Here is an 18,245-nt window from a genome sequence, read left to right as displayed (position 1 = left end):
TTTTAAGTTACGCTCCCTTATAATATATAATTTTAAGTTATCAGTATACATCTTAAAACATGCAACTTAAAAGTAATTGTGTTTAAAAAGACAACAGAGGACTCATCAAAAAATAATCTTTAATCGGAGGGATTATATACACAACATAAACAAACCTTACAGACACTGCTCAGTAAACTTGTTCACAGAAAAATGTGTGACCTCAGGACAGGAAGTGTAACCATGCACTGAACCATGGTGTGAACCACATTTTTTTTTTTCTTTTCTTCTCTGTTTATGTACAGCAGCGTTTTGTAGACGTGTCCTCGCTCAGTAAAAGGGCATCTACACACTGTCGGTCATGCTGGGCGAGCAACGTCCTAAAATTAAAAAATATAAAAATCATTGTACAGCAGAAGCCACAGTGTTTGAGAAGAGAAATGAATTTGCAGTTTACAGCTCTGAGCAATCATGGTTGACTAGATACAATGTAATGTATGTAATTTATCGACCAAAATAGGTTTGTTCCAGCAACACACACATTATTTGAAGACATCACCAGAGGCTCTGAATAATTGTTATTGGACTACATTGTTTTAGTTGGTAAATGAGTCATTCAGTGTAATAACACAATGCACAGTAGAGAAATATCTTACCTTGCCAGGTGAGTCATCAGCACCTCCATGTTATGTCCGGTCTTGGCACTGCACTCGTAAAACAAAGCTTGGTGCTGCTGTAAAAACCAAAAATGTGTTTCATCTAAAAAAATATAATGAGGAAGATCACTGAAGAAAGTTGTTTGAATATTCAATTAAACCTCACCTCTGCCAGCCTCTGCCCCTCCCTTGTGGTCACCTGTCTGCTGTGTGCGTCTGCCAGATCCAGCTTGTTCCCAAGTAGCATTAACACTGCACCTTCACACATCTTCTCCTGCGACAGAGAACAGGTGACACAACTCTTTCTTTATTATCTTTATCATTAATTAGAATTTAAAACTGAGGTAAACCCACAAAAATAACCTAACGAATAAATAAAAGTAGTACTAAAATGAATACGTCACTTTAAAACTTCAATGACATCTGTGTTTACTTAGCTTCCTGTTGTAATATGGTGGGAATAACTTGCACATGTTTTCAAATCTTTTGTGTTTTTGCACCCAGCCCTCCGTGACACCTCCGCCTGTTCACCTTCACAGAGTCCATCCATCCTCTCACCGCTGTGAAGGAGGGGGAGTGAGTTACGTCGTACATGGCGAGGACACCGTCAGCCTTCCTGTAGTACTGCTCAGTGATGCTGCGAAACCTGGAGAAGGAATCAAAGGTTCTCTTTGAGTCCAAGTGACGACAGGTCAAGATGTGAAGAAATTCCCTTAAGACGTTCTTGAGATATCATGTTCAAGAGTGTGTTGTGAGGTCGTCGTGACCTTGACATTTGACCGTCCAAATCTAATTGGTTAATCTGTGAGTCTAAGTGAACATTTGTGCCAAATTTAAGAGGATTCTCTCAAGATGTTCTTGAGATAACGCTTACATGAGGGAAAACAAATAGTTCAGTGAGATCTTCGACCACTGAAATCTAATGAGCTCATCCTTGAGTTTAACTGAACATTTGAAGCAAGTTTGAAGAAATTCCCTCAAGGAGTCTTAGAGATGTCATGTGTCTGTCACTGACACAGAAGCATAAAGAAAGACACATGGCTGGTACACATGAGAACAAGCTGTGTCTTATCTGACCTCTCCTGTCCCGCAGTGTCCCACAGCTGCAGGGTGACGGTGGTGGAGTCCACAGTTAAAGTTTTCATCTGGAAATCCAAACCTACAAAACAACAGAGGAGTGACACACTGACACATTGAGGAGTGAGTTAATCGTTAAGACATAATAAGTGAAACTCTTACCGACAGTAGAACTCGTGTTACTGAGGAAGCTTCCTGTGCAGTAGTGCTGGATGAAGGAGCTTTTACCCACAACTGAGTTACCCAAGAATACCACCTTGAACATTCGCTGATGACTGACAATTTTGATCTAAAATCCGGGTAAAAGACCAATTTAATTCAAACATATGTACTTTTTTAATGCCATTAAGAGAAAAGTTTTTTTTTGTGTAAGAAATATGAAAATCTGGGTCACTTATTTGTGCTGTGCACACCACAAAAGCCTATTATTATCTTCTCATACCCTCTGTTGCTCCTGCTACTATGTCATTAAATTGATAATTTAAGAATAAAATGTGTATATCTTCATATGTAATATTTTCCCTACCTGAGTTTGAGTCTGTTCAACATTTCCCCCCCTGACTCTACATGTTGGCTGGTGTCTCTTGGATGTATTTGTCATCTCTGTGTCTTTGTTCTGCTCCAACTCATCAGAGCTCAGCTGTCTTCAGGATCCACAAATACACAGAGTTAGTGTCTTCCTGAGGCAATACGACTTTTACTGAATGTAAAATCAGATGCAGGTACTCATACAAACCTTTTCAGTGGCTTGTCTTGCAGAAAGTAGTTACCTATGATTGAGCCTTTCTTCTCCAAAATCTTTTTGACATTTGGATTCTTTTTGTGGAAAGTGAGGCAGAAGAAACAGGTGGCATTAAGATTTCTACTGTTATAGATACTTATAGTCTGAAACATGTTCGATGGTCAGTAAAGGAAGAACATGAATTAACACTCTGTTCTTTGTATCAACTCTACTAATTATTTCACACAGGCTTATCATTTAAAAAGGGTTCAGTCCTATAGTGTAATTTTTTCTGCTACAAAGCAGTTTATCATAATCATCAATTGTCAACTGAAAAATAGAAAACCAACAGTAATTGGGTCATAGGCCCTGTTCAGACCTGGTATTAGCATCCATACTGAGAGATCCAATCACAAGTGGACACCTTTATGTTTTTCTGTTTGCACCCGGTATAAAAAGGTGTCTCAGGGTTAGGGTTAGAGTTAGGGTGAACACTTATGATCAGATCTCACTACCCTGATCTATATGTAAACAAACACAAACAACGCTTCTGCTCCCAAGGACCAAATTATGTTGTTTTTACCCAGTCTGAGTTTACAGATGTGTGTGATGTCACTGTGTTTGTGCGTCTGTGTGTTGGCATGAGTGAGGAAGAGAGAGGTAGAAAGAGATGAGAATGAGGAGGGGCTGTGAAGAATGATTTTACCCATTTAAGAAAAGTATCAGCAACTATATGTTGGTCAGTGTTGATATTGTGTCAGTGGCAAGAGACAAATCTACGTTAAATATGTTAAACTGTGGCGGGTCAGAGACGTCAGTAGGTGGTCCTTCAAATGTGGCACATGACGTGTTTGCCTTAACAGAGTGAAAGGAATGTGGCTCCATGCGCCACAGAACAACTCCCAAGGTGGTCTAAGTGATCAGATCTCAAGATGTGTTGAAGATGTATTTGGGTGCATTCAGACCTGAACTTAGCACCGACCCCTTGTGATTGGATCGCTCAGGACAGATGTAACCACCAGGCCTGAACAGGGACCAAATTAGAAGAGTTTCTTGAATGAATGTTTTGTATCCTTTGTCGGCCTCTTTGGTCAGAAACCTGAATGGAAGCTTGAATCCAGAAATTACTGTGATTAACAGCTTTGGCAAAAGTTCTACCTTCATTTTCTCAAAGAACGTGAACGGGATAAGAGGGAACATGCTAACAAATGTGAGAAGTGTGATAAATGAAAGGGCTTTATTGGTTTGGTACCGACCCACTTTAGTTAACTGCATAAATATTGCAATGTACAGAATCATTAATGATCATTTACACATATTACACTCTGTCCATCACAGGACAGAACAAATGTCTTTTCAGCAAAAATCCTTCACTCCACTAACCAACATCTACAGAAAAAAACCAAAAAATAACCAAAATTGCTGACATGAACAACTCCCAAACGATGTCAGTGACTTTAACACGAGTTCAGTTAATAACCAAACAATAACAGCTGCCCATATAAATAATCATTGTCCATAAAGCATGAAGTCTTTCCAGGACTTAGCTTAGGGCGGATAAACCTCCTGATGTGTCCACGGCGTACAAAGGTCCTCACTGAGGTAGTAAGTTAGAGGCAGAGCAGGAAGAACAGAGCGTCTGTGACTAACCCTCTTCTGAGAGTGTTGAGCGTCTTTTTCATCTCGCAGCCGTTTGTTCATATCCCTGAATCAGAAAGAGGAAATCAGTTAGAGACATTCTCACACCGACTGATCCACATGTGAAATACACACACTGGAAGAACGTGAGCTGATTTTCTTTACACATTTCTTTAAGAACTTCATTGAAACATTGAACAGCAGCAGGTTGGACTCACTTCAACAGTTCCAGTTGTCTGAACAGGCTGTCCTTCTCTTTCTGAATGTTCTTTGACACCTTCACCACATTTCTACAGAGAAACAAGCAAAAGACAATTCCTGTATTTGGGATATTGTAATCAAATCTTATAAATATGACCAAAAACAACAATAAACTAAGTGCTGCAATGTAACAGACCCATGGGCAATGTCCTGCCGCCGTAAACACCAGAATATGACAGCAAATTGACTTCTTTTGACTTCTCTTTGAATGATAAAATTACAGCACCCAGCTGTTCTAGGTTTTTACATACCAACCTTTTAAAAATATATTTAACTATATGTTTATGAGCTGTTTTATTTTAGGCTGAGTGCCACCAACAGAGTGAGGAATTCAGAAAGTAGGAGTAAGAGAAAGTAAGAGATGGAAGACTACTAGTTTTGATCTATTTGTTATTAGTTAAAATAAAAGACTTGCGCCTTCCTTCTTAATTATTTCTTCTTTATCATCAGATCATCTTTCAGTGAGTCAAAAAGATTCTTTGGAGTGATCTTATTTCCTCCACTTGGAAAAGTCATGGATTTGATTTAATCTCACATCATCTATAGTGACATGGTCCCGAATCTCCCCAAAAACTTTCACTGCCCCGCAGCAAGTTTGAACTCAAAAGGAGGTCATATGACTCTCATGTGTTTATTGCTGTTTTTATTTTTACAGCAAAGCAGTCACGCACTTTCTTTCTCTCAAGAACCATTATTGAAATGAAGATTTGATGAAGAAGAGATTTTGTTCATCAAGATCCACGAATTATTCCCTGGAAAAATGGGGTAATTGTTGAAAAAATGCCCCAACGAACAAACAGACAGGGGTGAAAACATAACCTACTTGGCGGAGGAAATAACAATATCCAGGCTACAAGAGCGACAGTGTTTTCATGATCTTATACTTTGGACATTCAGGCAGTTATCTGTGCCTCTCACCTCTGTCTGGCCACTTGTTCCTGGGCAGCGCTGAGCTGCAGCAGGCTGAGCTGACCCAGAGCGCCCTGCAGCTGCTCTCTGCCGTTCTCCATCTGGTCCTGTAGCTGGACGTTGAGGCTCCTCAGCTGCTGGTTCTGCTCCTTAACGTTCACCTGCTCACAGCTCAGCTGCCGGACTCTGGTCTCCAGCTGAGGACAAAGACAGGTCCTGTGATTCTCTCATCAAACTATGGCGTTATCAGACATTACAGTAATTTGGATGCTTACCTCTTTCTGTTTGGTCATTGTGTTCTCCAGCTCCTGCTCTCGCATCTTCAGCTCCTCTTCAAGTTGCTTCCCTCTTTGCATCAGTCTAATGCCGTCCTTGATTTCACAATAAATTAATTAAATGCTGTGATGACATCACTCTTATTAAATGGCACAAATCTTGGACTAAGGATGTTTTCATAACTGAAAGTTCAGACCAAGGTCAGAACAAAGGTCTTTGTTACATTGTGTACATTTGATATGGTTAGTTTTGGTTTCACATTGTAATTTAGGGAGTGGACTAAAAAAAATGTGTATGACATACATGTATCCTGTCATCATCATGTACATGAGCTGCGTCTAACTATATTTGACATTTGACATCAGTTTCGTTTGTGGACGGGCGTACATCTGACGTTGGCATGTTAGTCTTTCCATTTGAATAAAGAAAATAAATCAACCTTTTCATTTTGTGGATTTCATTGCCACTGTATTATCGTTATGGTGTTACAAGCAGAGTCACCAACTTCAGGCATAGTACTCTACACGAGTCCGAATGCAACAGATGAATCTCCTTGTCATTGAAACGTTATAGCGTCAGAGGCGAAGACTAGAAGCAATCCTGCAAGCTTCTTCTCTTTTTCTTCTTCTACTGTTTAATGCTGGTTCAACTTCCTGCAATTGGTCTGCAAGTACAAACTTCCCAAAAAGTATTTTTACACTGCAAATGAACTGAACCATGGTCCGCTGGTCCAGATCAGAGGCACCTTTCACACCTTTCACATATTTTGGTTCAGAGTAAACTGAAAAGTCAGAAAGTCCAGATCAAACAACCAAGTTATGAAAGCACCTTAAAATCTGTACCTGAGCCTGGTGTTTCCGTCTCTCCTCTTTGAGTTGACTTTCCAGGTCTTCATAAATGGACCGAACAACCTGATCGTGTTCGCTCTCGCGTCTAAACCAGGAAAACAAAATCAAGTCAACAGTTACATTTGGCAGAGTTGATGTTGTGTTCAACGTGCAGAGGCAGACAGAGGTAATGAAGTGTGGACCTGCGCAGAGCTTGTTCCAGACTGTCTCTCTCTCTGATGGAGTCCTGTAAATGGGACACTGTGTGGACCAAGACACTCTCCAGGACACTGAGCAGCTCTGGTCTTTCTCTCTGGAGCTCACACCACATAGAACACAGCTCCTGCTGACTGACACACAACAAAACAACAACACAAAGCAGTTAAAAGAATGAGGATATTCAACCTTAAAAGTCTGACACTGACCTTAAACTTCACTTACCTTAAATAAATGTTTCAAAGTTTTATGACAAACTGTTTGCAGAGCACGTACGAAGTAAGACTGGGAACTAAATACTTGATCTACAAGTTGTTTAAATGAGGAGATTATGGATATACACAAGTATCAATGATTTTACATGTTCAGTTTTGTGTTTTTGACAGTCGCTTGCAATGATGAAAATCAACTATGGATACAATCAAAACATTTTTTCATTGTAGATTGATATTTTGAGTAATTTCTTCAATATCAATAATCATTTAATCTATAAAATTGTTTTAAAAAAGTGGTAAAATATGTACATTACAATTCCTCAAAGCTGGAGTTAAATCCTTCAATGATAGTTTTATCTGATGAGTCCAGAACTTATACATATGTAGAATAAGGAAAATATTAGCATTTGAAAAGCTTTAAAAGAGAAATAGGGGAAGTAATTGATAAATTATCAAAACAGTTGCCAATTTACTTTCTGTCCATCAACTAATAGATTAATTGTCTAATTGTTGTGGTCCCGTACGTCTTGTAGTGTTTATTCATCCATGTAATATCTTTTCTATATTGATACATTCATTCAACAGTTGACCAACATATCCCACCAACACATATGTGACAGACAGAGTGTTTGCTAATTGGGAAAAAATATAATTATAAGTACTATATAAACTAGTGTCTGTGGTTTGTTGAAAGATATGGTCACCCTGTGATAAAACAGTGGTTTCATCTTACTCTTTAAAAAGTTTGTCAGCACCCAGCTCCATCAGTATGTTTACAAATCTGATTGCAGTGGCATCCTGGGACCAGTCCACCTGGTCCGTATCCTCCTTCGCTTCGCCTGGACTCAACTCAGTCGTGTCCTCATGTCCCACCAACTCACCTGAACCACAGAGTGAGGAATAGCACAGAAGAATTCATTAATACTGTAGGAGAAACGTTTTTGTCCGTATGTCACAGTGAACTGTGGGATCAAATCACTCCAAAGTACAACACTCACCGAGTCCAGTGTTGAACTCAACAGGAGTGAGGAATCCATTGCTCTCTCGGTCCAGACTCTCAAACACCGTCTCCAGCTGTTCAGGAGACAGCGGCAGCTCTCTCTGTAGCCTCTGATCAGAAGAAGATGGAAGTTGAAGTCTCTATAATCAGCCTCAAAGTTTTCATCCTGTGACACTCGACGCTCACCTGCATGTCCCTCTTTGTGATGAAGCCTTTCCCCTCTTTGTCACAGAGCAGAAACAGCTCCTTGGCCTTGCCCATGGTCTCTGTCTGCGGACTTCCTGCTGCTGCCGCTCTGGGTGACGCCAGTGGGCTGCTTCCCAAACTATGCCTGGGGCTCCCAACTGTAAAGCCCCGTGGTCTGGGGCTCACTGGCACAGCCTCGCCACTGCCCTGGCCCACCAGCACCTCACCATCATTCAGCCACTTAGACATGACTGGACAGAGGAACATGGATTGGATGAGGAGTTGGTTTATATCTGTCCATCAGTCTACATCGACAGCAAAATACTATTTTCAGGTACTGAGGTGGTACATGAATATAGATAGATAGATATCAGTTTCATATATATGCAGGATTTTTTTTTCATCAAGATCCAATTGATGATTCCCTGGGAAATCAGTGTAAACGTATAAGAAAAGATTATCCAGATTCACCCCAAAACTGAATGGGTTCTTCCTGACCCATAAAATATCCTTTCACCAAGTTTCATGGTAAACTGTCCCGTAGTTTTTGTGCAATGCTGCAAACTAACAGACAAACAAACACAAATGAAAACATAACCTCCTTGGTGCAGAAAATGAAAATAACTTTGCCCTATAGTCAGTATTTAACATTTGAATTTGACTGTTTGAAGCATAACCTTTGCATCATTTCCTGATAAACCACAGTGAATTTATTGACAGTTGAGCTCTTCTCTCGTAGTGTTCTTAATTATTGTGAGAAACTGGCCCTACAGGTCCTCCCTTGTCAAACACCAGGTGACGAACAAACTAAGCTGTGACTGTGCACAATATCTACAGCTGCTGCGACCAGTTCTGCACTCTATGAGATTTGATTGTGGTTTGAAGAAACAAATATGATGGAAATTAACATATTTATATATATATATATAAAATGTCAACATTTGCAAGGCACACCAGTTTTGACTCAGACACTTGTCTTCAGGCGGTCGAGTCGGTCGTCTTCACTGTTTATTCAGATGAGGAAGATATAAGATAAACGCTTCTCAGCCAGAAGGGTCTGTGACTGTGCACCAGGATGTGTAAGGGTAAAAGAACAGGATGGGGTCATGTGAGAGGAGTTACTGTGTACTTGAAGGGGAGGGTGGATGGCTGCGGGAGCGAGGAGATGCAAATTAACGTTTGCAGTACTTTGCATTGTCAGGATTAACAACAATTACACACAAACGCTGCTCTCAGGAGCCATGGCACTCATAAAACACTGATTTGTGACAAATGCACACGTCATACACAATCAGTCCTCGGGTTAGATGACATTTCTGTTGCTTCCCAGGAACATATCAGCCTAAATCAGAAATGGTTTCATTCAAACAGAGTTTCAAAATCAATGCATCGGACCTGGGGCGACTGAGCCTTCTCCATTTACTGACCCCTCCTTCTGAAATGCTCTCCCTAAACAAATAAGACCTGTTAACTGTCAAAACAAAATTAAAAACCCACCTCTTCACAACTGCTCTTAATGTGTTATCACTGATATGTATTTTATATCTCTAGTGATTTACATCTCTATGTTTTTAGCAGACCCTGAGCCATATAGTTTCTGCCCACACCAAAACTCCCTGCTTACTCCTGCAATAACTGGGAATATCCACATCTTAAATTCATATTTTATTTTTGTCATACTCCTACCGACATCATTACATTGTCTTTAAATGCAAACAACTACTGCACCCTTGTCTCCTATTCTGTCACCTCTTGTATTTAGTCTCTTGTTTATAGGCTTATTCGTGGTTCTATTACATTTAGTACTTTACTGTGTATTCTAGTACTTTATTGTGTATCATTTAGTTCGGGAGTACGTACAGTTTTTAGTACATTTTGTTTAGAACATTCTATTTTGAGGTATTTGAATTCTTCGTATCTGTTTTACTGCTACTTCGCTCTATGTGCAATGCCCTTGACTTGCTGCTGTAACACAGTAACTTCCCAGTTTGGGATCAATAAAGTACAAATCTATCGATCTATCTTTCTATCTGTCTATGTAACATGTTTTGGAGTATTGTTAAAAAGGTTATACAATTTAAAGTATTACTTTGATCATTATCTTAACAGATGTCTTTGCAGAATAGTGGGATAAAGTACAAACTGAACTGTGCCTCAGTTTTAAATGAACAGCCCCCCCTCCCTATCTCTGTTTCAAGGCATAACACCTCAAATAAAGGATGTTCTGATAAGGTCTAGTGAAGCATCCCGCTGGTGACTCGTGGAGCCTTCAGGACGTCCCTGGAACGTAAAGATATGCGGGTTGTCCTGGTGCTAGTCTTGTGTAAACATTACACGTTAAGGATTTTGTGTGTCTGACCAGACTCCAATCAAACCAGCAGCCACGCAAAGGTCAAATAAACTCAAACACACCTCAGCTACACACTATTCATCAGCAGGGACACGAGGACAGCGGCTTTACAACATGTCGCGGGCAACTAAACTGTCAAGGATAAATAACACCACCTCTCAATGGGACATGTTGCTCTCGAACACGTTAAGACAGAAAGCGGTTTTGAAACGTTTCCCACAAACGCGCCACAGTTTCCCACCATGACTCAAACGTGTTGATACGACGACATGAAGCTGCTCTGGACATAACGAGCGTATTTGATATTAACGGAGAAGGACGACCCAAACAGCCGCTGGTTACACGACCTCACACTGAACACGGAGTGAACACAAGCCCGGTTGTGTCTTCGCAGTTCGGACTAAGTCCCATTATTATATTTCTGTGAGTTGAGAGAAGTTTGTGGAGCCTTGAACTCACCGTGTGTCGGTGCAGGTGTCCCACCACCGCTGTCCAGCTGTCACTGCAGCAAGTACCGGCCACAGCCGCTGGGTGGCAGGGACGACCCTGTGCTGCTGACCTGTACCGTAATGATCGGTGTAGCTCGCTCACACTCTTCCACTCAACATTGTTGTTATAGGCCCCTGTTGACCTGCAGCCACTATATATGAAAGTTGTATTGTTCCCCCAGACACACAAAAACCAAGAAATGACACGATTAGTTATTTTAATCAATCAGTGATCATCTTATAAGATAATCTAACACCGTAGATATTCTATTTACACTATACACATTCTGTTTACTTTGCATTGGCTTTTACTTGATTGTTTTTTATCCTTTTCTTTTGCCATTAGTTTTAAATGATGTTGCATAGAATATAATTTTAGATTTTGTATTATATGATTTGCTGTCTTTGTTTTATTTGTCTTCTTTTTGAAGCACTCTTTAATGGCTCTTTTGAAAGGTGCTATATAAATAAAGTTACTATTATAAGTTACTTATTATAATTGTATATTGTTTCTATTATATTGTCTATATCTTTCCTTTATTGTTTCTTATTTTCAATTTCTCTGTTGCTGCTGTAAGATGGAAAATGTCCCTATAGTGGATCTAATGAAGGATTATCCTGTCTTATCTTAAAATAAATTGGCAACAAGCAACATGAATTTCCCTTTTTTAAAATGAACTTAGTTGATCATTCAACCTGAAATTACACAGGTAAATCTAATGAAAACTGTTTATCTCTCTTTTCTGTAAAAATATATTACAGAGGACAGGAAAACAACATTTTATAAACCAAATCCTAACATTTAACAAACTTTAAAACTATAAACAGATAAGGTAAAAGGATAAAAACAAGCAGTAGGCTGACAGATATATGTAAATCAAACAACAATGAAATAAAGACAAGTCAACCCTAAAGTTGCAAACCACAAATAGTAGACAAGAACAGTAAACATAATAACAACCAGGGGCTGTTCAATGTTTAGCCTAGTTGGTAATGAAAGTACATTTTTCACCCAACAGCTACTTTCTTTAACATTTAGAAAACAACAAACAACCAATACATCTACACCATAAAACAGAAATCCTGTGCTTGGGGCTTTATTTTGAGGAATATCTGGAGAACCCATACACTGGTTATTACGGTAACATCACGAAGACGCGTTACCATGGAATTTGCGGAAATACGTTGCTGCTGAGAGGCGGCGGTGGATGCTCAGAGAAAACTGCGCCGTTTGTTTGCGGAAAAAGAAGAAATACGAGCAACTTACGGTTCCTGCTTGTCTCCACGTGACTTGTTTCCTTCCCTCGCGTGTTTCCGGTGAGTAGAGGTGATTCAGATCACATTTCTGGAGCCTGTTTACACAACTGGACGCGGTCAAACAGCGATGTTGTGGTTAACGTAGAAAACGTGTGTGGGGAGAAACTCGAAGTTAAAATCTGAGCTGTGCCGCCGCCTTTGTTGAGTTCGTAGTACATTAGATGTGTTACTAATACTAACTGTAGTAACTTACTACCATCGGTCTACGAGTTTATCTGCAGCCAGGATTAAATAACCACAGGCTCCCGCCATTAGAAGAGAAGTTGCGTAAAAACGAGAGAGTTTGTGCGTAACACAATAACAACCACTGGAGGAGTCCACGCAGGACAAATTAATCCTTAATCCCAGCCATGACCTTCCCACGGCGGCTTTCTGTGTAACATGCTTTACATGGTTACGTTCACCGCTCATTTATCCGTCTGAGGCGGACGTTACATCAGCCCATCACCCCCACACACACAATGGAGAAGCTCGAGCTGCACAGAGGACACAACATAGCTGCGAGGAATGAACAATTCAGGTGTAGCTGTCTTTGTTTTTCTATCACACGATATAACCACAGCGTCTCTTTTCTTCCTGCTGTAGAGGAGGAGACTTTCCACAGCCAAGATGTCGACCTGCAGCAGCTGAAGAGGTCAAACCCAGTTCATCCTACATCCTGCATCTCAGAGATGTTTCATCCCTGAGGACAACAGACAGCATGTTTCTCCACAGAGGAACTTTCTGGAGCCCCTTGTTTATGGAAAAGCACACCACTCTCTGACTATGTGAACTTTTGCACCAGAGCATGTGGAGTTGTACAGCATCGAGTACCTGTGTTTGGGATCTGTGAAGAGAAGAAGAAGGAGGAGAAGAGAAGATGCTGCAGACTGGTAACTACTCACTGGTGCTGCTGATCCAGCTCTCACTGTTGGCCTATGACCTCTTCGTCAACTCCTTCAGTGAACTTCTGAGGGGAGAGCCTGTCATCCAGCTCGTGCTGTTCATGTAAGTCAGCAGCATGCTCAAAACATCAGTTCATTTATCAGTACGTCAACTGGAAAGAAGTAGATTCCAGCGAATGCATTTTTGAATCAGTTATTCATCATTTAAATACACTATACACTGTTTGTTTACATCTTCAGGTGTACATCTTTTTTTGCATCATATTATTACATTGTATGTTTAAATACATTTCAATTGGAGTGTTTAAAAAGTACTTGATAACAATCCAATAAATAATAATATAATGGAAGTTGTGGCTTTAACCTCCTGACCTAGTTTTAGCCCAAAACTAAATACAGTATGTAATAGCACCACTTTGTGATTATTGAGCTAATCAGCTAATTTACTGAGATTTACATTATTCAGAATATTACAGGCAGATTGAAATAACTCAAAGAAAGCCTTGACACTTTGTATTGTTACATGAGTTTACATGAACAACCATGTCTATTTTTATGGTTTTTCATCCTTGAGCACGTATATTCATCAAAAATATTGAGGTAGTATAACGTTATTCAGCAGCTTCTTCAGTATCCATTTCATCTGGCAACATTTAAACAAGCATATGGAAATGTTCCTTCATTTAAAAGAAAACACGTCCAATTATCTTGATTAAGCAGCTTTGGAGTTCTAACCATTCAAAATTACCTGGTGAGTGAATGAAGATTCTCCTGAAACATAGGTTTTAATTTAAGTGAGTAATCTGAACTCATGCAGGTTCTACATTCATCTGTGACTCTTATCGCCTGCCCTTAGTGAAAAATCACACTTGCTCTGTATCTCTCTCTCTGACATGATCATGTGTATGTTGTTGACATCTTGCTAAATGTGCACCATCAGAAACCAATATTTAATATAATCTGTCACTGTCTTACAGAATCCAGGACATTGCCATCTTATTCAACGTGATCATCGTCCTGTTGATGATGTTCAACACCTACGTGTTCCAGGTCGGCCTGGTGTCTCTGCTGCTGGAGAGGTTCAGGGCTCTGCTGATATTCTCCGCCCTTTACCTGACCCTCAGCATCTGCTTCCACTGCTGGGTGTTGGTACGCTCCGTCAACCCTGCACTAAAACTGAGACATATTAACATGATTCTGACTATCACTGGAAACGATTCACTAAAATATTTACTATCCTATATCAGACTAACTGTGCACAGTCATCATCCATGTTTACTGAATCTGATTAGTATTTATTTTCTTCTAGAATCTTAGATGGCTCGACTCAAACCGTTTTGTTTGGACCGATGGTCTTCAAGCTCTTTTTGTTTTCCAGAGAACAGGTAATTGGTTGATTTCATTCATTCAAACATTCTCCATCACAGCTAATCAGTCTTCTGTCATCTTACTAATCATTGAGTATGTGTCCGTCTCTCTGTCAACAGCGGCAGTGTTGTATTACTACTTATACAAACGCACAGCAGAGTACATGGGGGACCCCCGGCTGTATGAAGACTCTCTCTGGCTGCGTGACGCCTTCGCCAGAGCCCGTCAGTGACAAAGAGACAGTCTAAAGACATTATAACACTAAGCATCACCATGTGCTACACTGAATTTTGGACTATTTTTCTATTTGACACTTGCACAGCCTGACACTACTGAACAAAGCAATTTGGCTGATGATGAATTTTCCAGGTAAGAGGATGAGGCAAAGTCTAACAGTTTGTATTAATTGGTTCTTCGTAGCCAAGTGGGCAGATCAAGGCAAGTGTAGCGTTGTATTAATCTGGATTGAGTGTGTTAATCCATGTGGCCTTTGTAAATCAATTAGAGTTGTATACAGAGTGCAATACATTGAAAGTTTGTCTCTGTTCAGATATAGATTACCTATTTTAATCTATAATTATATGTAGAATTACATGTAATCATAGTTTTGCTGGAAAGGCTGTATTCCCCTGTGAAGGAAGAAACAAATTGGTTTATTTTGCCTTTTTTTTTTTAAGACTAGTATTTGTTGTTTACATGATAAATAAGCCAATTTCAATGATTTGGATCCCGAGCGGGGACCTTTTGAATTGTGTTCCGGCTGTTTTTATTAAATAATCCTTCTGTAATCCCGGTGTAATCCTTCATCTCTAAGGTGGTCAGTATTATCCTGGAGACAAGGTGAAACGGACTGCTCTATTTTTAACACAAAGATAAATCAGGGATTGAGGTTTTAGGCTCTACTAGTGAAATGCTATAAATAGGCTTTAGTGGGTCCAAATAACCTTCTATTCCCAAGAACTCAACAGGTTTAGTTGCAGTGCACTTTGGGTTTGGTCTTTGTAAAACGGTTAAATATTTAACATAAAATGGAAGACAGTCAGAACTTTAAATGAAAGACACGCACAAAAAGTTGTACAAATCCCCTTTACTTGTGAAAACAAAACCAGACTCCATATGACCCCCAAATATCATCAGTGCAGTCCAATTGAATCCAGATTCAGCTCGTGTTTGTGACGCCCGTAGTTCCACTGGAATGTGTCATATTATAAAGCCAGTCAATCTGTAGGAAAACAAGAGGGAGTGCAGTTAATAACCACAACGCTGTTTCGGTGATTAAACATAAAAAACATTAGACATTAATAATATTTGAACGTACCTTCATACATAGATGCCAACCCAGAGTAACAAGAACAAGACACCGAAGCCCATGAAGAGCGACGCGACGAGGGAGATCAGCAGCTCTTTGTAGACGTCCCTGGTGTATTTTGTTGAAGTTACTTCATAGCTGATGAAAAGTTAAGGGAAGCTCATCAAACAAGTTAATGGTCTACTTCTTCCTCATGATTTACAAGTGTACCTTATCGCGCACTTGTCTGCAGTGGTAGTATACTACAGTACAATGTGTATACTGTCATCCTGTATTCTTTAATGACATTTACATGACTCAGTATTGAAAAGGGCACACTGACAATGAAGAGGAAAAATTTGCATTTTGTTAATCCATAATAAAAGACAAATTTAAACCAGTTTTACTAATATAATCAAAGTAAACAACCCATTTAAAGCAGTAAAAATAAATACAGAATTTTATTTTGGTTCCAATCAGGGATTGAAAATTGTTTCAGCTTTACATTTTGATCATTTTGACCACGATGTTGAAGTTAAGCATCAATACCACATCGTGTCATATTTGATACGGAAATGCTTAGTAGCAGTAAATAACAACGCCTTTTGCATGAAATGAGCATACGTTAACATTTCCCCCACAGTTTAGCCATAATAAGCCCCTACGTTTTTGGTGATGACCAAAAGTGAATGCACCCAAAATGTCTTATTGCACAGGAAACTTGCAAAGACATCCTTTTCTCTCTCTCTCCAATACAACTGAAGTAACTGGTGACTGATTCTTCAGACGCAATAAAACAGAATAAAAACATAGCATGCCTCCATACTGCATCCAAGTGTCTGCAAGCCCCTACATTCAAATTAGACTCGAAACAGCATCATTTACACCTTGTTTTAACCCTCAAAGTCCACTACCTGAAGTGGCGATGCTAGCGGATGCAGCGTTGCTAACATTCACCACGCACGCGCCCTTAGGCAAGAGCTTGTGTGCAGTGTGTGTGTTTCCCGTGTGTGCGTGCAAACGCTGCTCTGGAGGACAATTAGGCTAAAAACATAGTGTAAATGACGCCGTTTCGAGTTGAATTTGAATGTCGGAGCCTCCGGACACTTGGATGACACCACAGGAGCAGTAAGGAGGCATGTTGTGTTTTTTCTGTTGTTTTATTACGTTTGAAGACGGAGTCAACAGTTACTTCAATTGTATTAGATTTGGCTGCAACATTGTTATCCCTGCATTAATATATAATGAAAGTAATAGTCAGTAGAAGGTAGGGCTGGACGATGCCGGCAAAAATTATATTGAGATAAAAAATGTCATACGAGTCAATATCAATGATTATCATGATAAATGTCACAATATCATTTTAGTGTAAAGTCTGATTTTTGCTCCTGAGTGAAGGTTGTGGTTTTAAACTTGAAAAACGTTTAATAAATGTAAATTACATGTCACTGTGCTTGCACAATGAATATACTATATATCAATATATTAAATACGTTATATTATGACTGATATAATTATTATAATTATCAATAATTATCGTTCAGAATACAACTGAACGATAATTATTGATTATTTTATTGCCCAGCTCTAGTTGCAGCAAAAATGTAAAGCAATGGCACCAGTGCTTTTACTATTACATGATCCCATGATGGGATAGTTCACCCAAAAATGAAAATCCACTCTTCTACAGCCAAATCCAATACAATTAAAGTAAAAGGTGACAACGTCTTCAAACGTAAAAATAAAACCATAGAATTGTATTTATTGGATTTGGCTGAAACACTGTTTACCCCTAAATCATAAACACTCCCCCCCGCCCCTCCATCAGCACAGTGGTGAGTAGATGAGTGAATTTTCATTTTTAGGTGAACTATCCCTTCCATTTCCTCAGGTACTTGTGTTTTACTGCAGATTATTATTTACAGAATAATGTAATAATCTGTGGTACGACTCCTGTTATGATATCTCCATGCGGAAGGGAGAAGCGGAAAGGATACACGAAGAACCAGGCGGTGAAGAACATGCCGATGGCCAGCAGAACCACAGTGAGGTGGGGGAACACAGCCGGGTTCACCGGGCTGGTGTATCTGGTCATGGCCTCGAGTTCCTGCAGAGACAGAGAGAGGAGGAAGAGGAGGAAGAGGCTGTTAGAGAGGAAACACAGACTCCACAGTGTGTAGCCCCTGATCACTGCTGGAAAACTGACTGCTTCGGTTTTAATGGAGCGGCCGAAGCAATGGATTTGACACAAGAAGCGAACGATCCACCAAACTCTGTTTCACACAGACGGCGCCATGTTTTACTCGTGAGATTAAAACTATACACCTCTGTACAGGAGATGTATACAGTGTTTATCATATAAACATCATTAACCAGATCAATCTCACCATTCTGTGATATTATGGAGCTCCGGTCTCGACGATTCAAGCTGAGAAGGCCACGTACTGATTAGCTCTTCCGGGTTTCGTCATGACGTAGCGGGCGTACGTGAGTCGTGGGTCTTTGCTACCCTCGGTTTGGTCTGTCAGGCGTCTCCTGCTCCGCACCGCAGGCTCAGGTTTTCAAAGTGTTTCAATTCAAACTCAGTGA

General features: G+C 39.9%; 3 protein-coding genes across 4 annotated transcripts; 1 reads left to right on the top strand and 2 right to left on the bottom strand.

The window, feature by feature from the left end:
• Nucleotides 1-121: 121 nt before the first annotated feature.
• On the bottom strand, nucleotides 122-10,927 carry cracr2b (calcium release activated channel regulator 2B). Its single transcript, XM_035155894.1, has 18 exons — nucleotides 10,771-10,927; nucleotides 7,962-8,212; nucleotides 7,774-7,885; nucleotides 7,509-7,656; nucleotides 6,548-6,694; nucleotides 6,360-6,450; nucleotides 5,517-5,612; nucleotides 5,251-5,438; nucleotides 4,290-4,361; nucleotides 4,084-4,138; nucleotides 2,449-2,528; nucleotides 2,239-2,356; nucleotides 1,875-2,001; nucleotides 1,713-1,794; nucleotides 1,167-1,281; nucleotides 802-909; nucleotides 636-712; nucleotides 122-359 (listed from the first exon to the last, which is right to left on the bottom strand). Exons 2-18 carry the CDS (start codon nucleotides 8,208-8,210, stop codon nucleotides 275-277), a joined length of 1,950 nt encoding a protein of 649 aa, XP_035011785.1. The 5' UTR covers nucleotides 8,211-8,212; nucleotides 10,771-10,927; the 3' UTR covers nucleotides 122-274.
• A 1,042-nt stretch (nucleotides 10,928-11,969) lies between these two features.
• On the top strand, nucleotides 11,970-15,156 carry tmem138 (transmembrane protein 138). Of its 2 annotated transcripts, none has more exons than XM_035157988.2 (5): nucleotides 11,970-12,116; nucleotides 12,702-13,103; nucleotides 13,978-14,149; nucleotides 14,310-14,385; nucleotides 14,488-15,156. In XM_035157988.2, exons 2-5 carry the CDS (start codon nucleotides 12,976-12,978, stop codon nucleotides 14,598-14,600), a joined length of 489 nt encoding a protein of 162 aa, XP_035013879.1. In that variant the 5' UTR covers nucleotides 11,970-12,116; nucleotides 12,702-12,975; the 3' UTR covers nucleotides 14,601-15,156. The 2 variants fall into 2 exon arrangements, with proteins under 2 accessions (XP_035013879.1, XP_035013880.1); XM_035157989.2 differs by lacking the exon at nucleotides 11,970-12,116 and adding an exon at nucleotides 12,124-12,206.
• A 284-nt stretch (nucleotides 15,157-15,440) lies between these two features.
• On the bottom strand, nucleotides 15,441-18,171 carry tmem258 (transmembrane protein 258). Its single transcript, XM_035157990.2, has 4 exons — nucleotides 18,044-18,171; nucleotides 17,654-17,763; nucleotides 15,687-15,815; nucleotides 15,441-15,590 (listed from the first exon to the last, which is right to left on the bottom strand). The coding sequence occupies exons 1-3, from the start codon at nucleotides 18,044-18,046 to the stop codon at nucleotides 15,689-15,691; spliced, it is 240 nt and encodes a 79-aa protein (XP_035013881.1). The 5' UTR covers nucleotides 18,047-18,171; the 3' UTR covers nucleotides 15,441-15,590; nucleotides 15,687-15,688.
• Between the last annotated feature and the right edge of the window lie 74 nt (nucleotides 18,172-18,245).

The sequence above is a fragment of the Hippoglossus stenolepis genome, chromosome 5 (genome assembly GCF_022539355.2).
Source record: "Hippoglossus stenolepis isolate QCI-W04-F060 chromosome 5, HSTE1.2, whole genome shotgun sequence".
NCBI lineage: Eukaryota > Metazoa > Chordata > Actinopteri > Pleuronectiformes > Pleuronectidae > Hippoglossus > Hippoglossus stenolepis.
Note: the sequence above shows the minus strand (reverse complement) of the source record. Positions and strands in the feature narration are given on the sequence as shown.